This window comes from Choristoneura fumiferana, chromosome 17 (assembly GCF_025370935.1).
Source record: "Choristoneura fumiferana chromosome 17, NRCan_CFum_1, whole genome shotgun sequence".
Lineage (NCBI taxonomy): Eukaryota > Metazoa > Arthropoda > Insecta > Lepidoptera > Tortricidae > Choristoneura > Choristoneura fumiferana.
In genome coordinates, this window is record NC_133488.1 from 10,575,033 (window position 1) to 10,602,862 (window position 27,830).

At 35.9% G+C, this 27,830-nt stretch overlaps 2 protein-coding genes across 7 annotated transcripts in view; one reads left to right on the forward strand and one right to left on the reverse strand.

The window, feature by feature from the left end:
- The window catches only part of LOC141436938 (uncharacterized), a 236,978-nt gene that overhangs the window by 12,906 nt on the left and 196,242 nt on the right, over positions 1–27,830 (reverse strand). For all 6 annotated transcript variants that reach the window (XM_074100081.1, XM_074100079.1, XM_074100078.1 and 3 more), the window contains exons 7-10: positions 8,708–8,860; positions 7,017–7,118; positions 5,518–5,668; positions 4,692–4,778 (exon numbers count right to left, since the gene is read on the reverse strand). In XM_074100081.1, the coding sequence (XP_073956182.1) occupies positions 4,692–4,778; positions 5,518–5,668; positions 7,017–7,118; positions 8,708–8,860 (493 nt within the window). The remainder of the gene's footprint in view (positions 1–4,691; positions 4,779–5,517; positions 5,669–7,016; positions 7,119–8,707; positions 8,861–27,830) is intronic.
- Positions 9,366–12,278, forward strand: LOC141436941 (N-terminal Xaa-Pro-Lys N-methyltransferase 1-like). The gene has a single exon (XM_074100083.1). The coding sequence runs from the start codon at positions 9,415–9,417 to the stop codon at positions 10,081–10,083; it is 669 nt and encodes a 222-aa protein (XP_073956184.1). The 5' UTR covers positions 9,366–9,414; the 3' UTR covers positions 10,084–12,278.

Consider the following 27,830-nt stretch of genomic DNA (forward strand, 5'->3'; position numbering starts at 1 on the left):
CTATTATGTAGGTTTATACCTATGAATGAAAATAGGTGATTGAAATTTCCGATTGCTGCAAAGCATTGATTGCTAGAGTTTTTACATTGTTTTGTTATTGTTTGAGTTACAAAACCTTTAAATTGTAAGTCGTAAGTTTTGTGTCAACGTGCTATAAGATGAAAAATAGCATTCGATGTCGGCTGTTAAACTCAAGACTAAAATAACAAAAATGGCATGCGATTAGGTACTTAACAGAATTTCGACAAGGTTTGATTCGCGGTTATGTACCTTCGAGAGTTAAAATAAAATAGAATGCCATTCTTATTAAATCTAAAATCGGAGCCATAGTTCCTAAGAACAAGCCCCTATTTAATAAAAGTTACATTACAAGTGCTACAATTCTACATAATTGTCACTTTTTTTTGTATGAAAAACTTAACAATTATGCACTTGTAGCTTTTATGAAATAGGGGCCAGATTTCGTTATCTGTCATAGTTTCTGACTTCTCCCGACTGACCCATTTGGATTGATCACGCTGTATCATAAAAACACAACTTCTTACAAAGTTATCATTGTGGCCACTTAATAGCGCGACCTCGGCTGTCTAACGTTTCACCTAAATCGGGCCTGGACGAAGAAAACTTAACTCTTAAACCTAACCGTGAGATTTCCGAACGGATAACCACAATTACAGTACATACGGCTTCGTAACCGGATATCGGACGGACACGGTTGATCGCCGGATATAAATATACGTAGGTACGGTTTAATTGAAGCCGTGTAATTACGGTAATTATTGAGTACCTATGAACTGGAGAAACTATAAGGATGTTGAATGTCGGCAGTAAGAAGCGTCTTGAACTTGACGTTTACTAAAAGAAAGTCCGTGGCAGATTAATTTTCTACACATTCAAGTAAATAGCCCCTTTGTGCGAGCGAAAGCCTTAATAAAAAGTATTATTTTAAATCCACAGATGATGCCAAAAAGGGAAGCAAGAACCAGAGAGGTGGCATGAAAATTTCAAGTGTCACTATGAAAATGAGCTTTTGTTTAACGGGGCCACAATGTTCACCTTGCAAAAAAACTTGGTTTTTTATTTTTTCGACTGGATGGCAAACAAGCAAGTGGGTCTTAACTGTTTTTATTAATTGTTTCTAATTAATATCCAGTTTTTATTACTGGTAATTTTACGTCAGCAAATCGAAGAGTGGAATATGAATATTTCGAGTGTATTTCCTGATTAAAGCAAAGAGTTCGGTCAAATTAACATTCTTGGGTACAAATGCTTGCCAAGGTCGACAACTATAATGGTCACAACACAATGTAGGCCTATTAACATAATGGATGTTAGACGAGAGCAGCTTTAACGTTTAAGCAAATGCTTTGCTGATGAACTAATTTGGGCATAGCTCGAAAATATCGTGGAATAAAAGTGATATTGACGAATTTAATTTGACTTTAGAAACACTTTCTAGAACTAAAATATAACATAGGATGATGGAATGTCTTTTATTTAGGTATTGTTTGATCAGAGTGTTTTTTTATAGGTTAGAATATACTGAAACCATCGACTTTTTGGGTAAATTAGAAAATAAAGTTACAGTATTCGATGTAGACTATATAAAAGATTGTCGAAGTACATAATTTTCAGTTTTGAACGTTACATTAGGACAAAAAATATTCGGCGATACGAAAAGCACAGTAGCGACTTATTTGTGATTTTGTGACATTCTTCTTTAATTATTTATGGATTACAATTATTTTATCTCATCTCAGATAAATTTGAAAATCAATGTTAAATAATGTTTGCAATAAAATAATGCTTGATAATGTATATAAATGATGTTGTAAATAATCTTTATAAAAATGATTAAAATGAAATAATGTTTCAATTTTTTTTTTCATTTATTAAACTATTTAGTTACCATAATAATGGGTGTATTTTCCCAATTTGTCTGTATTTACTCGTATTATACCGATTTAGAACCCGTTCCATGTTTCTGTATCGATACGGCGACCACGAACTTGCTAAGCAACTGCTACTTAGGGGGAAATTAACAAAATCATGGGAAAAAATACATGTAGTTTTGAAAATTGGTACAGTTATACCTTGCGGTATCCAGATGAACATACTAAAAGTCCTCAAGGTCCTCACTTTGCTGAGGGTGTAGGGGGATTGAAGGTACCATTTTTCAGGTATTAGCTCGTATCTCGAATAGAATTATGATTACTTCAGACAAAAGTTTTTACATAAAATTTCCGACAAATTTGGTCATCTATCTTTTTGCTCTACGATCAATACTTTAGACGCTACAGGGTGTGTCACATCAACATCGGAAGCGATAGCAAAATCAAGAGAAGCGACTTTTTTGACAATATATCGTGCGCCCACTACTCAGCTTGTGTAATATCCAGCACCAAGTCCAAAGCTGATCTCTCCTCTCTCCTCCCTACTCAAGGGTCAGCAAAATATCACTCATTACGAGTATTCCACCAACTACAAGATGGCTGGGTAACGAAATGCCTTTCGAAATGTGGGGTTGGAAGCGAGGAGCCAATTACCACCACTGATTATAGTCTATTATGGAGGTGTTTTTGCAAACATATTTATAGTGATTCCGACGCCGATGCGTTAATCTCTGAAAGAAAGCTAAAGAGCACCAAAGAGCGGCCCTTTTAGGTTTCAAAAGCTCCTGTTTCAATTCAATTTACCAACAAAACACACAAGCTATTCCAACAAAAGCCAATTAAGCATACGTAACTCAAAAATTACCCCTTGATGTTGGTGTTGCCAGTAGACAAAACAAATGAACAAAGCGTCACGTCCCGCAAAACCAGGCTACCCCTCGTCCCGTTAACATCATTAGATGAATTTGGATAGGTTAAATGGTTAAATGCCGTATACCGCAATAGATTAGGGGCTTCCCGATCTTGGTAATCACTTGCAAAATTAACAAAAGGTCTCTTGGTATATCAGGGTTGCCAACAGTAAAACAACTTGGCCGGATCAAGGTGCCTTTAGATTTAAAAAAAAACAGATCCTGAGTAGAATCACAAGCCTTCTTCATGTTTATTTTTATACATATAAACGACAATTTTTGTTTGTCTTTACATCAAAAAAATTAAAGAGAGCACATAATATAAAATAGGTTGGCGTTTTCCGATTTTTGCTAATAAATCAATTGAAGTAATTACTTGCATTTATAAGCAATCCCAAAAAATAAGTCAATGTAAAAAAATACTACAAGCTTTTAGATGAATGTATTTATCTGCATTGTCATTCAAACTTCACGCTAAATTTAATTCAATCAGATCACTATAGTAGTAGTGAGCGAAATCCAACCAGCCAGATTTAACCTTAACAAATATCCAAACAAGCACTGCAAGTTAAATAAAACCTTGTAAAAGACAGTCCCCAAAATACCCCTAAAATCTATCTTCAAATTATTTTCCCCTGTAAATTCAATTCCCTATTAACCCCTAAATCTTGAGGCTCAACCCTCAACTTGGCAAACCTGATAGCCGATACCCACGCCTAATGACTGCTAATCATGTTTTGTGCCATAAACCATTTAAGGCAGTCGCCGCCTATGGTTTATTACGCAGAACAGTTACTGCAGTAATTAACTGCGTTGTTGTCTGGTTGTGGTCAAGTTTGTTGATAAAACTTCAGAACAAAGGAAAAATTTCAAGGCGATCTGATTTAGTAACACGCATTATTCGATTAGGTATCGATTTTGGGTTTTGGTCACTGTAAGTCCGTCGTTGTCACTTAGGTGAATCTGGTATAAATAAAAAAAAACTATACTGCACGGTAACTCAAAATTACTCCAGAATATTTTAGCAGACAATTGAGTTAGTTTGTTTGATCCGTGGATTAAAAAAAATTTGATGTAAAATTTTTGGTTCTCCTTTGAGGCTGCACACTTTGAACATTGACCAATGTATGAAAACTTTGTCAACCACAACTGAAAAAAAAACAGAAAAACATTCACAAGGGGGTTCAGTAGAACTAACCCTACTCTTCCTGAAATATTCCCAGAGGACTTTAATAATAGTTTGACGACGAAATAAATAAGTTATTTTACGAGTATACGAGTATTACTAGTAAAAAGTGTCAAGCGATAAAATAATAGTTCCATATACGTCCAGATTGGCACTAGAGTAGTGTTTGAAATTATTTTAGTAGGTAATTATAGTATTATTGAGTGATTTTACCGTTTTTATCGTTGTAAATCTACCTTTAAAATTTACTCACTACTGTAGCGCTGTCTAATTTTAGTAAACACTTTTCGACGAATATTTTTGCATACTAGACTTTCCTTCTTAAATTCTAAACTTTTACCTACTTATTCGATTTTGTAAAAATAAACTTCATTGAAATTGAGCCCTAATTCCTCTCTAGGATAAGATAGTTAGTCCTGCTAGGACTAAATGAATTAAGCAATTACAAAAACTAATCTTAAATTGTTCACGTTTTTATGTTTTCTCGGGCAAACAATTTCGATCGCTAAATAAAATGAAATAGCTAAGCAAGAAAGCCAATCAAATGTATAATAAAGCGCCATCTATGATTTCAAGCTTGTACAACTTAACCTCTTGAACAGTGACATCTGTTGACCGATAGAATAACTAACTTATTTCCTACCTCAGGTATGCCATCTATTAGTGAGTAGCATTATAACTAAACTTAGTTCTGGTTCTTACCGGCTTGACGAAGGCGGCGCTGGCGACGCATTCGCACTGATAAACTGTCCCAGTCGTCATCCATGTTCGGCTGCCCTTCCCGCTCCGCTGCAAAACCATTACACATTTTAATACATTTAGGGGCTGTTTCACGTTTCACATTTACCTGTCAGATAAAATTAATCAATGGGTAGTGATTCATTTTATCTGACGGGTAAATGTGATGCCGTCTCCGTCTATTCGAACAAAACAAACAGAGACGGCATCACATATTTTTATCCGTCGAATAAATTTAATCAATGGTGAAATAGGGGATTACTCTGTGTGGCCTCTTTCACGTTAGCTCGTATATTACAACCGGTACCGCCTCCGCGCTAGACATGGGTAATTTCGACTCCGAAAAGGGATCTGATTCAATAAATCCAGATTCGTCCTAATCACTCTTTTGAATCTGTGAGTAACTTCGGATATACATACTACTGGCGAACCAGCACCGGGGAGCGGCTCTGAAATCGGTATCATTTTATCCCTCTTCCTCTCTTAATAATGCTATTAGTATGAGCGGGACGGCATTTATCCGATCCGATCCGACGTGATTGAATGAAAGTGAAATGAGTGCTGAATCGCCGATCGCGAGTCGCTCGATCCAATAGGTTGGTCGGAGTAGTAACTCCTCGGAGTCGATAAGATTTGAAAGGAGTCAATAAGGGATTCGGATCCGCCTAAGGATCTGACTCTTTTGAATCTTCAGATCCGGATTTACCCATCTCTACTCCGCGCTTCGCCGTACCGCTCCGCCTCCGCCGTTCAGTGTGTTTCTAGCTTAAAACCTCCCTTAGAGGGTTACCTTCCTCGGTGCGCGTGCGCGAGTGCACGTGCGTGGCCACGCGCCGGCCACCCGCCATGAAGTCTGTGGTGCGCTCGAGGTCCTCGCGTCGCCGCCGCTCCGTGCCGCCCGTCTCGTTGACAACGCTGGCGTCGCTCGCCAGAGACCGCGCCTGGACATTGCTCAAGTTATAGTGCTTTAAGGTCTAACTGCCGGATGAGTCAATAATAGGGAACGGGAATATGCGTGGAACACAATTTTTCTCCTAAACAAATTCAAATTCAAATACGTTTATTTGTCTAACACAGGTGAAAACAGATGGATATAAATGACAGGTAATTTTCAGTAACACTATGTTGCGCCATAAGGCATACAAATAGCCACAGTTTCACATGCAGCAATACTTACATATGTATTTACTTATATACATAATACTAATATTCGAATTGAAATTATGTCACAAAACAAAAGTAACAAACTAGGTTACCGCATCTCTAACATTCTCATTGTCATTGACATTATAATATGCCTTCGCAACTAAAAAAGAAAATAATGTTTTTTTTAAATTGTTTTAAATCTTCTTTTAATATTATATCTGCGGAAAGTTTGTTGAATATTTTTAAACTTAACTAGTTAAAAAACTGGAAAATGGATCAATCAACTTTTTACTGTATCTCAGGTACTGTACTGTATTCTGTCCTGTAACTCAGGAGACAACAGCAGTGACATTCTTTCTTAGAAAAATGTTTGCAATGTACTGTACCTACACTATTAGCAAGCTTAGAAGATGAGCCATGAAGGCATTGCCGTGAAACTGTCACTACTCCTAACTTTTAGTGGATGTACCCCATAAAATCATAGTATATAACCTAAACTAAAATGTAAATATTCTTTATTAAACATAACTTTCTAACAATAACTTAAAATGATTTAAATTTTAAAAAATAACTATATACTAAAAGGTTAAATGACCCAAATAAAACAAATATATCTCTCGGAATAAAAAAGTTACCGCAGTTACCGCCAGCGCACTGAAGCTAACTGAAGATTGTTAGCGATAATTACTATACCACACGCCATATAAATCTGCCTAAAAGTTCATTACTTAATACTCAGTTTTGACGCATTTTTGAGATACATTTTTTATGCGACGTCTTTACGTTACTCCCGGATTGTGTTCGAATAGCTTAACGGTATAGTGCCTATTCAATTATTGGAATTATACCTTTATAGTTTTTGTGGTACTAGTCGGGGCAATGAACTTTTAGGCAAAGTTAGGCGGCGGAAGGTATAAGCTACATGCGCTATTCCGAGAACTTATCGTACTTATTAAGATTCGGCGAATAGACTGTAGTTTTGAAGCAAGACGCTTTTTACTATTTTCGAGTGATATTTTCTGAGATGTTTATCAAAAATCACTGTACATGCTATAGAAGTTGTGATTTTCAGCATATTGACTCGTTTTGAGACTCCATTTGAGTTTTATGGTGGCCCAACGTATAATTTAATTTGTAAGTTACCTCGTTCTTAGACAACTCCTCGTCGCACAATTTCTCCTGCTCCTTCGTATGACGGGTCTCTGTGACTATGGTGCCGTCGGCTCGCAAAGCTCGTAACTCTTCCTGCAAAATAAAAAAAAGCTTCTGTCAAGTTATTATTTGCGACTATGCTTTTAATTGATTATTTGTGCTGTCGTCTAATCTAAAAACAAGTAAACTTGGAATTGGAATTTCTATTGGAATTTTTTGTGCCATCCCGCTCACGTAAATAGTATTTAACAGGAGAGTGAGAAGGACGGTAAGATAGGATCTTCTTATCTCGAATTTCGGAGTGACCCCCTGTAGGTATAGAACGTACTTTCTTTATGTTCAAAGAAACGACATTATGCAATACGACATCATTTAAAAGAGCATTTAAATTGGTCACGCGATTTTTGTTTTCGATTGATGCGATCTGTCAATCTGTCCCATTGGATTGAGCAAATAGCGTGAGCATTCAGAATGATCGTGATTTGAAATTGAACCAACATTATACATACATACAGGTACTGTCGCACTATTGAGTCATGCGCCAATATAGATTTTTTCACACTTAATATCACACTACTTCTTTTGTCAATGCTCATGTACAAATATTAAAAATATACAAGGTGTGTTACGATAAAGTTTGTGTAACTATTATTAACTTTTATTGGCTTCGTCGCGTTCGGGTCAGAAAATACTCACACTAGAAACTTGCTTGTAGCTTAAACAAGGTTTAACTCACTTAGCACCTTAAGTAGAACTCTTCTCTACAAGTAATACTTTTTGGTGCTATGTTTACTCCACTACAATACGTGACCTTACCATATTGCACAAAAAAGTGCTAAAATTTAACCGTTACTGCTGACATTTAGCTTGAGTTGCGCTAAGTTACTTTAGCGATTACCAATGTTAAAGCAGCTGAACCTAAAAATCAAAGGAATTTGATGACTGGCTTGACATTGGTTATGGTTATAATAATTTGGTGCAATTGCTTAATTCTCATAAGTTTCTACATCGATTAAATCATGTCAAGGTTATCTATTAAGTAAAGAATTATTGCAAATGTATGTGTCAGGTGTCTACAAAAAAAAACTCTTGATAAACTTTCATTCGCAACCTGTGGTCGTTGAAAACCTTTATCCTATTTGGAACTTCGCTCAGTACCCTTAGTGTAAGTTTTTGGTCTCTAAAATCTCAATTTGTATGGAAACACGAACATCGCAAACGTTCCGCTAGAGGCGCTGTTCGTGTTTCCATATAAATTGAGATTTTAACGCGAACGCGATCGAGACGTATTTTATAACCGAAAACTTACACTAAGGGCACAGGAGATACTAAACCTAGTAGTAGCAGTGTAGTTATTAACATTACCAATCTATGTATTACGCTACAGTAAAGAATAATAGGAAATAAAGGTAAGGAAAGACGACGAAAGATTGTAGGAATTTTCCTTCAGTTGAAAGCGGCCTGCTACCACCGTAATCTGCACCTTTAAGAAGGTCTTCCATCCATCTCACGGTGATCGTTGGTTATCGTTTGTGTTTAGGGTGCACTTTGAACCAGAATGGTATTCAGGGTCCGATGAAGGGGAACCATGCAGTAGGTTTACCATTATAGCATGTTTTTAGTTTTTTCAACTACTTCTTCCTTCTACTTCTTCTACTTTCTCTTACTGTCTTTAAACGTACCGTGTCATCGGTGTTGACGGTAGTATTGAAGGCGACGGTGTCCCGCACCACCCGGGGCCCGCGCGGCACCACGGCCAGCTGATGCTCCGTCTGTATCCTCAGAGCATCGCGGATGTCTTCTTCGGGCGTCTCTTGCACTGCTGTTATTAAAGCCTGTAACAAAAGAAAGGTCTTTGTTTAGATATTCAATCTAATTACATCTCTGATTCGATCTAATAACAGAAACTTGATTTTCGCCAGCTTCTTATTATTGTGACACGATACTTGGAAAATCTAGAAAACGAAATACGAGTATGAGAGGTAATAGTGGATTAACGATGACCTGGGTTATATTCAACTATGGGTAGTAAGTTACCTAATTACTTTTTATAATTTAAATATGGCTCAGTCCATCGGAGGACAATTTTGCCATTGGCTAATGGATTTTGCCGTTGTACGGTAATAAATTTTAGAAAACAAAATATGAGAGTTAAAGATAGATCCAACTGTGAGTAGATATTTCAATTAATTTTCAATGCGTTTTTTTTTCAAAATAAACGCAAAATGACATCTCAATTTCGACGAAGTATTTAAAAAAGTTTAAAACGTTATAATATAAACTTTCTTTAAATTCAATGACAATGACAATCATGGCATTGGCATAACAAAAACCAAAACTGTCACAACAACCGACAAAACCATGTCAAAAGCTGATTAATTGCTTTATAATGTCGGATTTTTACCAAAAAGCCGCAAAATACTGGGCTAATGTGCCCGCCACCATAGACGGCGTGCTTGGCGGGTTTGGCCACATCTCAGACATTGACATCAAGGGGTCTAGACAATTTCTTAACGAGATACTGTCTCTTGACCATGCCCCGAAAACGTCATTAGCACTTGACTGCGGCGCCGGCATCGGGAGAATCGCTCAGCGCTTACTCATGCCAATATTCGACAAAGTAGATTTGGTCGAGCAAGACGAAAAGTTTATCTACACTGCGAAACAGGCACTGGACTCGTCCGATAAGTTGGGAACGCTGTACAACATGGGCCTCCAAGATTTCAAGCCCGAGAAAAAGTATGACGTCATCTGGTGCCAATGGGTGCTTGGACACCTCAACGATTATGATCTAATATCGTTCCTTGAAAGGTGCAAGAGAGCGCTTAATAAGCACGGTGTAATGGTTATCAAAGAAAACATCACTTCAAGTCAAGAAATTGAATACGACGACGAGGACTCATCAGTGACACGTCCTTATAAACTAATGAAGTTAATCTTTGAAGAGACGAATTTTTCCGTTATCAAGGAGACGATTCAAGAAGGGTTTCCGGAAGATATATATACTGTTTACTCGTTTGCCTTAACTCCGAAGAAATTTTTAGGATTTGTATACTAGACGATTTCCTCATCAGGTAGGTAGATACTTTTAAAAAAGCATAAAAAAAGTAAATTTAAGTAATTAAATATAAAAAAATAGTTAACTTTTTACAATACACGCCAATATATTTAATTTATATTTTTTCTTTTGCGTATATATATATTAGATATATGTATGTCCTGTATTTACGATTTTTTTCAGATGGTTAACTTTTTTTTGCTATGTGAATAGTTCGAGTATGAATAATACATGTCAACTAGTCGTTTATCACAGATACCTAATAAAATTCTAAAAACCAATAACGAAAAGGCTAACAAACCAAGACACGGGAACAATCTAGTAGATTTCAAAACTTTTCGCACCATTTTGTGAAGATATCAGTACAACAGCCGTAACATTTGCACTGTTTGCCAAGGCTTATCTGTGATGAAGCGGGGAATCGTGGCCAGAATTCGTGATTGTGACGTTTAATAAAGTAGGTTCGCAGACGCGCCGACGCGACGTTTGCAAGTGCACTCGCCATTTTGGTACTAAATTACGAAATTCTTGTGCCACAAATGGTTAGATGAAGTTCTCCTAGAAGTACTATCTAAATCAGCTAAAATTCCTACGTAATCTTTTAATTATAATATGTTACAGCTCACATGCGGTGCTGCATGGATAGTAGCGAAGAAAAGAGGCAGATACGTATATAGTTCGTTACTTGTCATACCGCCCGTCGTGCAATTTTGACGATTTTTGTGTGCTAGCCAAATGATAAAGGGGCAATTAGAGCAGAATGTGGCTGCTAGGAGCAACAGCTCGGGATCATGGTGAGCCGAGCAAGGAGCAGTGCAAGCTTAGCCTGGCCGTAGGGTTAGAAATATGGGCAATCACTAATAGCCGTTAAAAACGTGGCCTGGCACCTAGCCAATAAACGCTTGCCGTTGTTGCCATAAACACAAACTAAGCGTTTAATAGCGGAAACTTGCTCGTTTAGAAAACCATGTACACAAAGTCCATTTTATAGTTAGTACTACAAGTAATGTCCACCAATAAAAGCCCCGTTTGATCCATTGTCCACATCTATTATCTCGTCGTTATTAAGTTCCATTTGATTTGCGCGTCCTATCAACTTGAGGCATCCCGGTTGAATCAACCCACGATAATGGAGTATCGCTTATAATTAGCCTTAGCGATTGATGTTCCATCTAAGAACAGTTAGCGATGGATATCGCACCACGCTCTATTATTAGGGCCGCCAATCATGAAATAGAGATGATATAGCCAAGCGAATTGACGTTTACAGTTCTCTTCGTGCTTGATGGTGACCTGGTATTCATTTGGAGAATGATGGTCTCGATGTAAATTTTGATTGCTTTGAGGAACGCCTGTATTTACCAGTAAAGCCTGCATTACAAGTATAAATGCGAAGGTAATAAATGATTTAAGAGCTAAAGCGTTCGAAGTTCGAACACACGTCTGTATTTTAAGCTGAAAGGTTTCAAAATCGTTCACATACCCGATGTGGTGGTTTGCTTGTCTAATTTAAGTATTTGTAAGCACTTGGAATGTCCTTTGTTTTCCGAAGTAAAGTATTTTGTGAATAATAGGTAACAGTTTACAGGTAACAAATGCAAATACAACGTTAGAATGAGAGTTATTCGGCACAGGCCCATCAGGTTAATCCAGACTTGAGTTCGCTGACTTACTAAGTTATTCTAAATTATGAGATTCGGCTGCTTTTTCTGTGCGACGAAACTAGTTTTGCGAGCGACGGAAATAATGAGTTGGAAACAGGCAAAAAGGTTCGTGCGTCCAGACCTGACCTGAATAATGATCTCCGCTTGAATTCGAGACATTATAATAACATGGCCAAAACTTGATCAAAGTAAGCGTGTCTTTGAAAAAGCTTTCGTGACTCAAAGCAGTAAATTTTTTTGACCATTAAAGTATTACAATATTTATGATGTGATCCAACCCTGATTTTAATTCTTAGTAGTTAGGTAGATGTCCCGTCTATTTTCGGGCAATGGTTTTTTTCTCATACAAATTAACTTTAATCAGTCTTATTTATTACTTTCGTCGAATGAATTATTGCTGTCAGCAACTGGCAATCAAAGTAACTGTACACGTTTTTCGACTTCACATAAAAAGTATAATTGATACGCTTAATTTATTAACAGCAATGTACAAAAACTCGACTTCTTTAATTTATAAAGTTTGTACATTTTATTGAGATAACCTGCTACAAAGTCATTGCTCTACGAAATCGCAGGTTTCGCTTAGAGGTCAGACAAAATTAAGAAAACCGTAATAACCGTTATGTAACTTTAGCCGTTTAAATAACTCATTAATCAATCCATCGCTCTGGTTCTTAATAGAGTTTTGGAACGTAATATGCAAGCAATCAACTTTTCGACGGCATTTCTTACTATTAAGGCATTTACCTACAACAAATACAATTAGAAACAATCGGCTGGTCTTTAATTCTTTTTAAAACGTGTTTAGTAATAATAAAGTACAAACAAAAATAACAAATATGCAACGAAAATATTAAATAATAAAAAATAATAATTCATATTATTCTGGTCAGGAAGTTGAAACAGTTAAGTTCACAAATGACATACCTACGTAATAAATATACTTATAAGCATAAACAACAAATAAGGCAGAGAAAGAACATATTAGGCGGCCCTGATAGATACAGTAAATGTAGTAGTAGCAGTATGTTGTGGTTTTAATTCATCCAATCGCAGAAAGGCATGAAAGCAATGATATTACATATAAACAGGGAGCATGAAAGTCTTTTAATGTATCAATCAAATAAGGAGGCGTTATACTGATTTATCTTGAAAATACAATTGGATTTTACAAAGTCTCAACGAGGGGAGGTTGAAGTTGAGGCGAAGGCTGATCATGGAAATGCAACTTTAATTTCAGTTTTGATTACCTTTCATTCCAACGTGTTCATTTAATAGTATCAAGTAAACATTATGTTGACCTGTAAATATCCTATTAGGTAAGTTGTTTACATATGTCAATTTGAACCGCACTTTTATTTGTTATAAAATACTTTAGTATGAAATCAATGAAATTGCCGAAAAATATACATTGTGTCTTAAAATTAAGGTTACTTAATGATTCGCCGACAATTTTTACGCAGAGAATTGATTGGCAGACCACGTTTCGTAACTCAACCTTTAGTAGACTATTCAGTATGCTTGTGAGTCAGTAAGCCGAACAACTATTAACAGAAATTCGTTTAGCCGATTAACCACTACACCAATTCAACGTTTGCTCGAACAACTTTTCGCTTTCAAATTTTATATTGAAGTCAAAACAAACAAGTCGCGACGCCAGCAGTTCGGTGTTGGTCACAATTCTACCTAACAAACACTCCTCCTCGCTAACGCTCGTCGTCGCACATATTTTGATGTCATGCGATAACTCTGTTTATCGTGTTTCGGTGAACAGTTGTTCGATCAACTGAAACAATTACGAAACAAACAATCGACTAAAAGTAAATATGTATGTCCTAGCGACTACTCGGCGAAACGAATAACAGGCGTAACGAAATTATACCTAACGTTGCTAGGCCAAAAGAAAAATCTGCCAATAGTTGCCTGCGAAACGACAGGTCACCTTAAACTTAAGTATTTCAGTATAGTATAGTTGCTATTTGAAATGGAGTAACAGTACGAGTATTAAAGGTGTGACTACATTTTGAATTAAAAAAATCTCACGATAAACCGTATGACAACTTTCGGAATATTTTAAGACACCTTGTTAATTTAATAACTATTAGAATTAAGGACTTATCATCAAAGATATATAGTCATAAATACTGCTACTTTGCGAAGGCCCGTCGCAAGGAACTAAAATTAAGTAATAAAATGTTCTGGATTAAGTTTAATTACCGTCATTTCGGCGGACACTGAAGTCAAAACACTGTCTGCACTTAAATTATCGATAACAAATACGGTATCTTAATTAAGTAATACAATTAATTGGATCCTTACTTACGCATGATATGAATAATGGATGTTAAGAAAGCATTTCGTTCTTATCATTTCAATCACCTGTCACTTTGGACATAACCTCTTTATTTAGGTTTCATTTCAACTAAAGTAAAAGTACTGTCCGTAGCATAAAGCAGTGATGTCGGGAGTTGATTCAACTTAATCTTTGCGCTATTTTTCCATTCCTTGTCGTGGGAGTGAACACATAATATCATGACTTTTTAACCACATAGGCTCCTTGCGCTTTTTAATCGCGTGACCTTTCTATTCGTCTTCTTATCATTTCTGTCGGGAGAAAATATCCAAGCACCTCTCCATACTCATACATTACGTTACATATGGTATGAATTGCATACAAAAGTAAGTGTTTACCAGTCATAATTTTGGCAGAAGGGAAATAACCACTACTTACCATCTCCTGTCATTTATGCTATATGGTGTTTAGAAACCAGTTAGCGACATTACCCATTCACTGGACTGGCATATGTAGACGAATTCCTTTTAAACAGCATGCATACAGTTGAGATGTGTATAAAGATACACAAGCATAAAGCATAAAGATGCTTAACAATATTTTTGTAGGTTAATTAAATTATTCGTGTTAATGGTTTGCGAAAGTATTATAACATCACTGATATATAAAAATGTTTAACCTCTTCACCGCCACAAAACTAACGAAGTGACGTGCTCTGTAAGCCACAGAAAAACCAGCGACAAATCAACTTGATTTTTAATTCCATTGCAAAAGGATTAATTTCGAGTTGAATGTTGGTCATGTATTATACAAGGTGGGCCCTGTAACAGGAGCAAAAAATTAAACCACAGCTTCCACTCTTAATCTTGAGCTAATTTAGTTCTACAACTTTTGAAAATAACTTGTATTATGATTTTTATAATGGTTTATTTAAAGTTTAATTGGACAAGCAACATTGAAAATACCATTAAATTTTTGAAAGTTGCAGAACTAAAGTAGCATTTGAGTAGCAGAACCTGTGGTTAAATTTTTTGCTCCTGTTACAGGGCCCATCCGGTAGATGACCGTGGCGTGTGAGGCATTCCATTGGCTATCTACTGGATGACTGTGGCGGTGAAGAGGTTAATGCGTGACAGTCACCTTCGACCATCTATCGTTCATCGGTCTGAAGTTATTTTTACTAATCTAAAGTAATACCAACGAGAAGAGATAAATTATGTCATGAGAGAGAGAGGGAGTTCGCGAAAATTTAAAGCAAATTAGACAAATGTTAATTTCCTTACGATGTCATTGTTGATTTATACGGATGGCAAGGAAGTAGTAAAGCTACGTGGGGTGATAGATGTAACGACCAGCAGCTTTATATGCCTCAAGCACTTAAACAAGCCATTAATTGTAGTAGTTTTCTTCGAAGGTCATTGTCCTCGCCTAATTATCACTTGAGAAAGTGAACAAGCCTTTCATTACTGGATATTATTAACCTTAGTTTTATGAGGGGTCAATCTGAATGATACGAGTTTGTCAAATAGGGTGAGGAAATTAACAAAATCATGGGAAAAAATACATGTAGTTTTGAAAATTGGTACAGTTGTACCCTGCGGTATCCAGATGAACATACTAAAAGTCATCAAGGGTGGGGCTGTGCTGAGGGGTAGGGAGGGGTTGAAGGTACCTTTTTTCAGGTTTTAGCTCATATCTCGAATATTTGTTCGAATATTATGGAATATTAACAGTATTTTTATAGTCAATAGTTGTAACAAAATTATGAGGGTTTGGAATTCAAGATTAGACAGAGAAGAATATACTGGCATGTGACGGCACATGCAAGTTGTGCCATCTATATTGCGAGACGAAAGCATTTTAAAAAGAGACAAAAACATTATATATATCAAAAAATCACTTGAAATTCAACTTTCAACCGAATTTATTTGGTTATAATTTCCTAAACATGGCTAAGTATATATTTAATCTATATTTTCTTATAATATATCTACATAATGATATTTCCATTTCAGCAGTTGTCAAATACCCTGTAGCATGACAAGCAACCCGTTATTGCTCGTGAGTGTATTTCGCTCTCTTAGACCCAAGTTCACGACCTCACGTTCCATCAGCAACCTCCTTACACCATTCCCAACTTTCATGTATCAAGGTCATAGGCCTCTTCGAGTTCTAACTAGGACCCGTGTAATGATTATCTCGCAATTAATTAGTAAAATTTATAATTAAAATTAATAATAGAATCGCGTGAACCCTGGAATCTGGCAGTTGAAGTAGCATTTCGATAGTTTGTCTACCTATCCACCTTTCCATTTATAATATCAGTAAGATTTTAAAACACCATGTAAATAATAATATGATCGTTTTTAATTAAAATATCAAATTGTAAGTACAAAATAAAACGTCAGTGGGTAGATAGATATTGGCTTCAAAATTGCATCGCCAATACTTCGATATCAATGCCAAGAATGTACTCTATACCTATAAAAGGATTCCAGTAAAGAACAAAGTTCAAGGTAGGTACCTATTTGTAATTTGTGAACGTACAGCATCCGTGTTTGGATTAATACGAGTATGGCAATTGAACGACCAATTACTTATATTATAGTACCTAAGTAATAAAAAAATATAGCCAACATTTTTTCGTATATTTTTATTTGAATGTTTATTTGTTGTGTTAAGCACGTCTTATGCTTTCTTATTTTGAACTTCTATTTTACCTATACAAATAGATACCCAAAAAAACTGTCAAAGTCAACCTGAATTGGAAAAGACAAAAAAGGGGAGGGAAGTGTTGCACTTTAATTTATTTGTTAGTTCATAGACATATAAATTACGATTTTCCTTTGTCAAAAGACTCTCTACAAGACAAAAACCTATTATTTAACCCCTTCCTGCTATAAAGGTATATTTTTCTAACATTTTATCGATTGTTCAAAAATTTTGTAAGATTAGAAGCAAACAAATAAAAACCTGTATTAATTGAAGGTTATATGAAAAGCTTAATTAAGTATACGAGTATATGTAATGTAAAATATAATTATGAAACGTTTAGCTAAATCAGCGGTACATGTCCATATTGTCAGCAACAATTAGACAATTCCATATAAGTTAATTTGCATTTCACTATTGTGTACTGGATTGTTGTATCATTTGCGAATGTAATGATTACAAACTAAAAGCTCGTTGAGAGTCCAACTGCGCGTACGCCGCTCTCTCCTGTCATAGCGAACCACTTGTTACGTCTTACGATTTGATTTTACAAGGTAGGTAGTACCATTCATTTTACTACTCTTATGTTCAACTGAACATTTGTTTTTGTAAATTACAGACGTTTTTGTAATTTAAGATGTACAAATTTTACAAAAGACACACATTTTATTAATTTTAATTAGCTTCCCAGTTTCTCGACGGAAGTAACTATAAGGATTTCTTTAGGAATTTGGAACCTTAAAATGTTACATAAAAAACATAAAATATATACAATGAACTGAAATAATTTCCTTGCTCACCCGCGACCTTACGATAGCTAAGCTTATGCAAAATATGCGTGTTCATGCAGTTCCTCCACCTCCACACTGTAAGAACACACACAAATCACACAAACCCATCTATCACCACCACCACACTACACTGACGCGTTTCGAACTCAACCAGAGCTCATCTTCAGAGTGACACAACCGTACACCATGCTACCTGTTGAACACGCATATTTTGCATAAGCTTAGCTATCGTAAGGTCGCGGGTGAGCAAGGAAATTATTTCAGTTCATTGATATGGACATCCGCAAAGTAACGCCTGATTCAATAAATTATAAAATATATACATTTAAAAAAGAAAGTGACCAAAGCTCAAAAATGAGAAATATATTCTAGAATCTATTTCAGTTTTATGACAATGAATAGATAATAATTTGTACACATAGTTGATGAAAAATGCCTGTTTATTAACAACATCGTACGCTCTTTATTTTGTTTCTAATCACTGTTACATACTTTTTTTGAGTGATTATTTTTAATGTATTTAATATGGAAGAACCGACTTAAAAAGATTTCATACACGTTACACAAAAATCATTAAAACACATCCCTCATCGTTAATTATTCTTCACGAACCGAGAATCTATTCTTTCCCACGTCGGTAATAGAACACCGCATCCCGCAAAATAAGAGTGGCATTAAATTAAAATTAAAACGATAAAGAACCCAGTGGGAGAAGACACGACAAACCACTTAGTCGCTGGTTAGTTGTGACAACCTCATTGAATCAAGATCTTCGCGTGAAACGCGCCAACTTTGGTATTCTGCTTGATGTTTAATTAAGTTAGCTTTACCTTTACCTATAACTAAAGCATAATCAATAAAATGGAAGCTTTAGAGATTTGTAAAATCTGACCTATATTTTGTGCTCACAATCACATTTGGATCAGTTTTTGACTTGTCATCTCATCGAAGAATTTGTTTACGATCGTAGTTTCGCAACTGTTTCAATTTCATATGCTCATCATAAAAGGATCAGTGGTGCCAATGTTTTAGCCGTCTAAATCCCCATATTTTGCCTGAATCAGTCAGAACTTCATATTTCTTATATTAAGATAAAGTAGATATATGACAAGTACTTTTAGTCAACGTTTTTATGATTTTGGCTCTCCAACATAATACGACTCTGTTTGGGAACATTTGAGCTATCAAAATGTCACCTTTCGTATTTATTCTTAAAAATGTGTTATTATAACAATAGCAGAACTCAAAGTTAGGATTACAAAGTTTCAAGTCTTTTCAAACAAATTGCTTATAGTTCAAAAATTCCAGATTAAACGAGACAAAATAAACACGAGAATTCTACCGATGACTCACGATACATTTGTTTCGACAGTAATCCAGTTGAAACTAGCAATTAAATGAAAAAGGTACCGCAATAAATTACTAACTACACCATAGTGGTAGGAGGCGCGATGCGACAGAACTTATAGTCCTCTTTATTAGATTTATCACAGAGCTGTTAAGGTAAAATGTGGGAACACATCCTCGCGAGCGGTACATTGTTGCACTTGCTTGTTATACTCGTATTAGTATGAAGACTTTTGATGGTGTTTTACTTTTAGAATGAGAAAAACAATTTTTGTATTAGTTTGCCTATAGATCGCAACGTACTTATACGTTGAAATATTTGGTGTAAGTAAAGAGTGTAGGTACTCGTATTTACCCCATGTTTTACCATCCATTGATTAAATTTATCCGTCAAATGAAATTAATCAATGGGTGGTGAAACAGCCCCTTAGTTACATAAATCAAGCGATGAATAGTTTAGAAGCAATAAATATATTATGTAAATAAATAAAAGAATGCAGAAAGTCCGGACGCTTTTGAAATTTCTTAGGTATACTCAAAGTACAAGTAGGTAGGAGGTATGTCTACTTAAGTATTTGAAATCCATCCCAGCCTATATACGCCCCATTGCTGGGCACAGGCCTCCTCTCAGAACAAGTGGGCTTGGGCCATAGTTCCCCGGCGGGCCCAGTGCGGATTGGGAACTTCACACGCACCATTGAATTGCTTCGCAGTATTTGAAATACCAGAATCTAATTCAAGAAATATCTTAAGTTATTATTGCCTATAACAATATTTATCTTTAGATCAAACTTTTCAAAGCTTAAACCACGAAACTCATTTGAATGAAACAACGTATAATCTCTGAATCTGATTCAATAAGATCCCTCTGAATTTCTTAGAAGCGTTTATCGCAAAGCTATACAATTTCGCAATCAAAATATTATTCCTTAGGAAACCATTAGGAAAATGGCGGAAGGTATTAACAAGGACCATCGCATTTATGGAACCCACGCGTTAGGGTCTGGCCACAGCTGTGTGCGACCGGCGGAACTACAAACCGCTTCTCAAGATATTGCGTGCGTAAAGCGCCATGGCAATGCGAAAACTTTTTGCGGTATTTGTTTCATCGACTGAATTAATTGTCCCTCTACAGTCCGTAATGTAACGCAACTTGCATGCAAGTTCTTGCATCGTCTAAATGCTTTTAGTAGCCGAGCACCTTCACCAAAGAAATGCGTGTTAAGGGGATCCCATGCCCCAATGACCTTCGATCTGAATTCCTTAGTTTTGTAATGATTTTTGTAGCTTATTTATTAACAACAACGGCTTTAAGCAATATAGTATCCCATATTTACTTCAAAGTTCATTGTTTTCAAGGTGTCAAAGTTGAACAATTTTAGGGTTTGGTGGCTGGCCGCCAAATATATTAAAGTTTTTCGAGGTATCTGGCATCAAAGTTGAACAATTTTAGGCCAAAGAACTGGTTTTCTGGCCATAACTTTTGTATTAATTATTTTCAAATGAAAACCCTCGACCACTTTTTAGAGACGTCAAAGACGAACCCAAATATGTAGGTTTCGTATATGTTAGATCTTTCACTTCAATAGAGATACGAAATAAGTGTTTTTTCAGACAATGTTAAAAAAAATCATACAAAATTAAGTATTCATTTTTTTCAAAATCCGGTAGACAAAAATGGAGATAAAAGATTGGAGAACCGATCGCCGTTTGACTTATAATTCTATCTGTAGTGCAAAAGTAGGAGATACGATTCAAAACTTGTCAAAAATCGATGAAAACCTCGGGTAGCCCCTTAATTGCTCGTCGCGCTGCCAAACGCGTATAGTCGGACCCAGCTGTTAAAGTTCGTGGGTAGGATTCACATCCGCTAAAGCGGAGGCCCATTAGACAACGCTAAATTGACCACTTGCTAAAGTCGATTGCATATGGATGATAATTGAATATATTCAGTTCTACATATTTTATTACATTTTCTCATAATTTGTTGGCCTGGTGCTGAGCCCAGTGCATTAATAGTTTTATGCACCTTATTTAAAAATAAAAATAGAACTGTTTTGTTGATGAGAGCGAGAATTAACTAGGTATTATTATTATTTTATATTTTATAGAAGTTTACGAACTTTCCAAGTTAGAAACTCAAATGTGCCAATGAAAACGTTTGCAGGAAAACGTTATGGGCTTTGATTATGATGGTAGACCTGCCGAATAAATCGATAGGTAATAATGTAAACGTCTGTGTGCTCGTAACTGTCTCAATAGTTGCCATCTTTAATTTTGACATTAGCAGTAGACGTGACAGTAGGGTGTCATCTATTGGGCGCGTCGAGCACTCGAACTTTTACTTTGTTGAAGTTGTATTGTGTGATTTGTTTTCGAGTGTATCAACTGACTTGAGTGACGTGGTATTTTTATGAATAATCACACATCACACACACATCACATCAGGGGTTGTTATGTTAATGCTAGATTTTTTTATATATATTTTATATCTTTTTTACACACATCACGTCGTAACAATATAATTTTGAGATAAACTTTAACTTACAGCTTTTTTAGCTTTCAGCGTTAAAAAAAACTGTAGTATGATTTAACCTACGTTATTAATTAAATACTTCATACGATACAAGTGAAAAAATATTGTAATTAAAAAAAAAGTTTCGTGTGGAAGTTAAATTACAAGAAGCCCATCTCCATACAAAACAATAAACATAATAATTAGTAGCCTTAATATTGGTTAAATTATAGTACTTACAGGATTTTCAACGCTACGTACATTTTTTATAGACACGCCCTAATCTTAGACAAATTCGCAATTAATGGCAGTCAACAGTGTCGCTTTATCTCTCAGATCAGAGCTTTCTCGAGACATCTGCCGTCCCCTGCAGCAAGATCACGCCGATACGCCGCTCAAGCGTGAAGTACGAGGAAATTATTTCACAACCATTACTAGTAAGAGTTTTTACGATGACTATCCTTTATTTTTAAACTAGATTTTAGCCGCTTCTTCGCGCACGTACATCATTAAGTCTGGCAATTAACTCGAACTTTCGGGATTTTACTAAATTCTCAGAGGATTTATCAAAGTGTTGATTGATTGTGGATTTCATTGACGTTGCACATAAACAACTGTGCCCCAAGCTCATGACCTAGCGGTTGAGATTTCAAGATTTTACCCCGATCTTGGAATATCGGGATAAAAAGTAGGCTATGTATTATTCCAGATCTCCAGTTATCTCTACATAATAATGTACCTACCAAATTATACATCAAATTCATCCGTTATTTTAGCGTGAAGGAGTAAACAAGCATACAAACTTTCGCATTTAGAATATTAGAAGGATTGTGATTTTGCTGTTTGTCGAGAGACTTTATGCAAGTTACTTCTGAAATTTTTAGGTTATAGTTCCCAGAAATATGCCTGAAGATGACTGCAACCAGTAGTGTACGGTCAACATAAAAAAAGCTCTTCACTTCCGTGGCTTGTCGCTTAACAGTCGCGTGAAAAGATAGACAAAGTGTGAATTCGATAAGATACAAAATTCGTCGCCTGTTTATGATACTGAGTAAGTAATCGTGATTGTTTAAAAGTTGACTTGTCAATAAAAATAATAACATTATTGCAGTTTCAAATAACCATCGCGCTGTAAAATTGAATATGATGATGATGAAATCAATTTTTCTGTTAAGTGTCTTATCAGCAATAGTAAATGAATATGGCAGGAGTCGCTGGAGAGGAGTGGTTTTAGCCTGGATTTCTTCTAGTCTAGTTCACTAAGAAGCAAAGTATAAATATTTTCGAACTTTTCCTTTTTACTGTTGCTATCAAAACCCGCTATTAATTTAAAAAGACTAAACCGGTAGATAAGCTTCGTGCTCCAACAAAACAACACGATGTATGCGCTTGCACATCAATGACCGACCTTCGCGCGACCGCTGCAAGGCAACGACTGGTTTTTTATCGATCATTTTACTTGATTCAATTTAAATAGGATAGCTTTTATTTTATTTTCCATACTTCGATACTTACTTTCAGTTATACATGTGCTGGGGAGCCGCGAAGAAAATAATATATCTTTTGTAAAGTATGCAAACACAGGCGCGCTTAAGATGTTAAAGATTACGTGATGTAATGGATGTGTTCTCGGTAGGTGGTAATTCTTACAATTGGGAACCTTATATAAGTTTTCTAGGATGATCCATGTTATATTTTTATCGTTATTAGATTTATAATGTAGCTCACTCCTGTAGATAGCTATTTGTTTACAATTTCTGTTTTTTTTGTAAAAAATATTGAAAAATTATTTCGGCAAACCACATGTTTGATTAGATTAATAGGTTTTGTCTGTTTGATTAAAAAAAGAGGTCGGATTGAAAGCTGTCAGTTGTCCAAATGTCGCCATGCAACGACACATAGGTACGTACACATACACGTACGTACGTACGGCGACATTTGACAACTGACTGCTGTCAATCCGACCTTTTTTTAATCAAACAGACCAAGGCACAAAACCTATTAATCTCACCAAACGTGTGGTTTGCCGAAATAAAGTTTCAATTTAGTTTTACATTAAAACGGAAAGCGAAAAAAAAATCTACTTATCTACAAGAGTGAGCTACATTATAAGTCTACTATCGATAAAAAATATATTATGGACCATCCCAGAAAACTTAAGGTAGGTACCCAATTCTTTGACCTTTCAATAGGTACATTTGGATTACCGCTCTAAAGCTATCTTTGATATTTTTCAGTTAAATGTAGGTACGAGTATAACACTACATGTATTTGTTTGTACCTAGTACGAATATGTTTTTTTTATTATTTGACTGGATGGCAAACGAGCAAATGGGTATCCTGATGGTAAGAGATCACCACCGCCCACAAACATCTGCAACACCAGGGTATTGCAGATGCGTTGCCAACCTAGAGGCCTAAGATGGGATACCTCAAGTGCCAGTAATTTCACCGGCTGTCTTACTCTCCACGCCGAAACACAACAGTGCAAGCACGCTGCTTCACGGCAGGATTAGCGAGCAAGATGGTGGTAGCAATCCGGGCGGACCTTGCAAAAAAAAAGGTAAAAATTAAGGAACGTTGGTAGCTAAGTGGCCATCCTATGCCTAATAGTACCTATAATTAGGCCGGGGCATCAACCAACCAGAACGCCGAATAAACAGGTATTATCTGCTTTGATACTGCAGATCCTTGGATCAACCAATAGTTTACAGTATAGAATCTAATAATGTCCTAATCGGTAACTAGCCAGTTAACCTTTGACTATCGGAAGACAGTCAGACAGATACTGACACAGAAACCGATCATACATTTTGTTTATCTTTAAAACAACATGAAATACAAAAGATAAAAAATCCAAAACCAAATAATCCATTACCCGTTCCACACAATCTCAGTCTAGACAACTGAACCAAAAATGAAGGTAGCACATGACGCAATCACATTCAACATCCATTAAATCGAGCATCAAAAACACTATCACAAAGCTGCAGGTGGGGCCGAACCTGCAACAGCGATATCTAACCTGTGCATCGGCCTTGAGAAAGCCCGCCGTTCGCCGCTGACCTTTTCCCCTCTAGCTTATTTATGGCCTCCGAAACGGCATAAATCTTCTACGGTATATCCATATCCGTGTTGTTTTGTCTCGAAAACGGTTCTTCCTTACTCTAATTGCATAACATTTATTTATATCGGGCATCGATGTTTTGCATGTCGAGGTTGCTCTGGAAAGTATGGAAGCCGATAATATTATCTTTTGTAGTGAGGTTAAAATTGAAGACATTTTTAATATTTAAATCAATTCAAGTACCTACATACTTGTTTTCATTTATTACGTCTGATCAAAATGTGTCTCGATAGAAAAATTATTCACATCTTTAAATTTCGCGCTTATCAAAACATCGGCATTATTATACTGATGAAAATGTTTTGCTGCTGCGTTCTGTGCTGTGTTATTTTAATCTTAAGAAAATTATAGATATTGCTGTTTACCAATTTTAAATGGAGTACGTACATTATATACTATAATATTTATTACTATCTTGAAATTATTCAGACTTAAGTTAAGAAATTCCTCTGAAGTCTCATTGGCCAATACCCACAAATAGGAGCAGGTTATGCTTACGCATTCCATTTGCCTGCTATGAAATTCAAAATGCGCGTTAATGTATACCAAATAGTCGTTTTGTTTTGTAAGACTTGTTTACCGCACTGATCTGTAGAACTGCCGACAAATGGATTACTAACATTCTTTGACAGTCAAAATTATTTTCATCTTCGTATAGTGAACATAAGAAAAGGTGTACTATCAGGTTCGAATATTTTTCAATTAGTATGAAACTCTAATTAATGTATAGTCACAGTCTTTGCACGAATAATTTATTTGAATGAAAAGGAAAGAAATAAACCAGTTGTCATTTTTTTTAATCTTAGGTCGCTGCCAACGCAATCTCTATAATATCACATTTTATTCAAGGCACTACTGACAATGACTTTACTATTAAAAGTAGTTTCCACCTCCTTCGAAGCGACACAGTCTTGATAAAGTCTATTATTACAACACGAGCCGCCTCCAGTTTCCCTTACACACGATAAAGCCCAGGATAAGCTTGTCATGCACTACATTGTTGCGGGTATTGAAGCCCGCAGACTTGTCCCGCCTTGTACCGGCTTCTCAAGATCCACTATCAAACTTTCAACTTTGTACCGCTCGCGACAGCACAGACTGTTATCAATGGCCTAACATTATTTATAAGGGGCCACATTGGCAGCTACAGGATTTATAAGGGCTGAACGGGATAAGAGTTATGGGATGCGCTCAGTTGGTATTTTAGATTTTCCAACTGTTCAACCGGTTCTCAGAAACCATTTGCTAAATACTAGTACCATAAGAAAGAAGTAGAGTATAAATAGGAATTGTAGACAAAAAAATGAAATCATACAACTAGATGGAATTACCAGTAGGTAACATAACAACATTTCAAATGAACAAGGCGTACAGACTCAATCTAGAACCTAACACCATAAGTCAAGTCCAACTTCTTTCACAGCATACAATTTAATCGGGAGAAACCTCATTACGAGTAACCTACATAAGTTACGAAGAAATGAAAATGCATTGGATGGAGTGGACAAACTTGAGAGAAATTACCTGGTCGCGGACAAGCGAGGTGAGCGAGCCCGTCTGTGAAAGTTATTGGCTCTGACGGACAATATAAGCGTTATGGACGCAAATAACTATGTTCTTACGGCGAGTGATAAACGTGAAATACAGTGAAACCATAACAGTTAGGTTGCAATTTGGTTTATTCTGCCAATTTCGTTAGATGTTTACCTCTGGCATGTTTAATTTATGAAAACAGAAACTATAGAACATAAATCTGTATATGATGCTTAAAGAAAGTGCATGGACATGTATTGCCAATTACTCGATGGAAGTATTCTCATCTTTAATAGCCTGAATCTTACGATAAATAATTTAAATAGTCGTACCTAATAAATACAAAATTAGATATCTAACAAAAACAATTTCCCGCGGCTTGTCAATCTTTACAAAAACAGTAATGTGGGCAATTACGGGTTATGTTATGGCAGTTGTCTTGTGCTGCGCATTCCGATATAGAAAATAGTTGTACGGCAAATTCCGAGTCTTTTTGTTCATTCAGGCGGTTTATTATCTAATTTAATTATATAACAAAAACTGTCGCTTTGCTTTCCTAGATGCTCTTACATTTTTTTGTCTTGTCAACGCTAGCAGTTGCTAAAAATAATGTATGTTTTTTGCTATAAGAAATGATAATCAAGAAAGATTAAGGGTATTCAAGCCTGTTATCGACGTTTAGATACTTACACATCGGAAGCACTTGAACTGTATTTACTTCCTAATGAAATACATTTAATCTACTAATAGTATTTTAACCTGTTTGTTCGAAGTACACATTTACCTACTTCAAGTGTGATTAGATTAAATTGAAATTATCTATCTTATTTTGATGAAATATTAAAATCTGCGACCTTAAAATGATAGCAACATACGTCTATGCAACCAATGTGTGTTCATGGGACTCGTTCACCTGCACACTATAAAAACACAAATTACACAAACCCAACTATACTACTATCACTACACTGACGCTGTTTCGAACTCAAACAGAATTCATCCTTAGAGCAACACAACGGCTCACCATGCTACCAGGTTAGCTTCAAAGCAGTACGTTGACATAGTTGGTTTTACTGCGCGTACATTTTACTACATTTAATTGATTTATCTTTCTACTTTCCAGTATATTTTATCTTTACAAAAGTACCTATATAAAACATGATAGCACAACCGAAAAAACAAAACTCCGATAAAAGAAATTCTCATTCATTTCTCGAAACAGTATTATTTATTATTTACAGTATTTTAGTATTCATGACATATAACTTAGTATCGGCGGCTCACGTACGTTCTTCCATGAATCGCGACACTGCATCCTATGGGCCCATAACCATAAACTGGTATTCTGTATGCCTGTCGAAACATTCCGACGCTTGCCGATTGTCCCGGCAAATATTAATGGCGTACATTCTTTGTAAATACACTGTTACCGTTTATTTGTGCCTGAAAGAAGCAAGTTTTAATCGTGCGTTAGGAACGGAGAATGTTAAAAGCAAAGATGCTTTATATGGTATATCCAATATTGATATTCTTACTTTATGTGCTTCAACACAAACCCGCACAATTTTTAACCAAGCTACTTAACATTAAGTTGGAGAACAAACAAAAAAAAAACAAAGTAAGTTAATAATATATGTAAAAAATATATGTAGTGGTGCCAAATTTCAAGTAGACCCAACCAATGCAACTTAACATTCTAGATTCAACCCACGATAACACGGCAAAGATAAATAAAAGTTTATACCTACGCTGTAATTATAAATAC

Coding starts and splice junctions, on each gene's coding strand:
- LOC141436941 (XM_074100083.1), top strand. CDS start 9,415: ATGTCGGATTTTTACCAAAAAGCCGCAAAATACTGGGCTAATGTGCCC.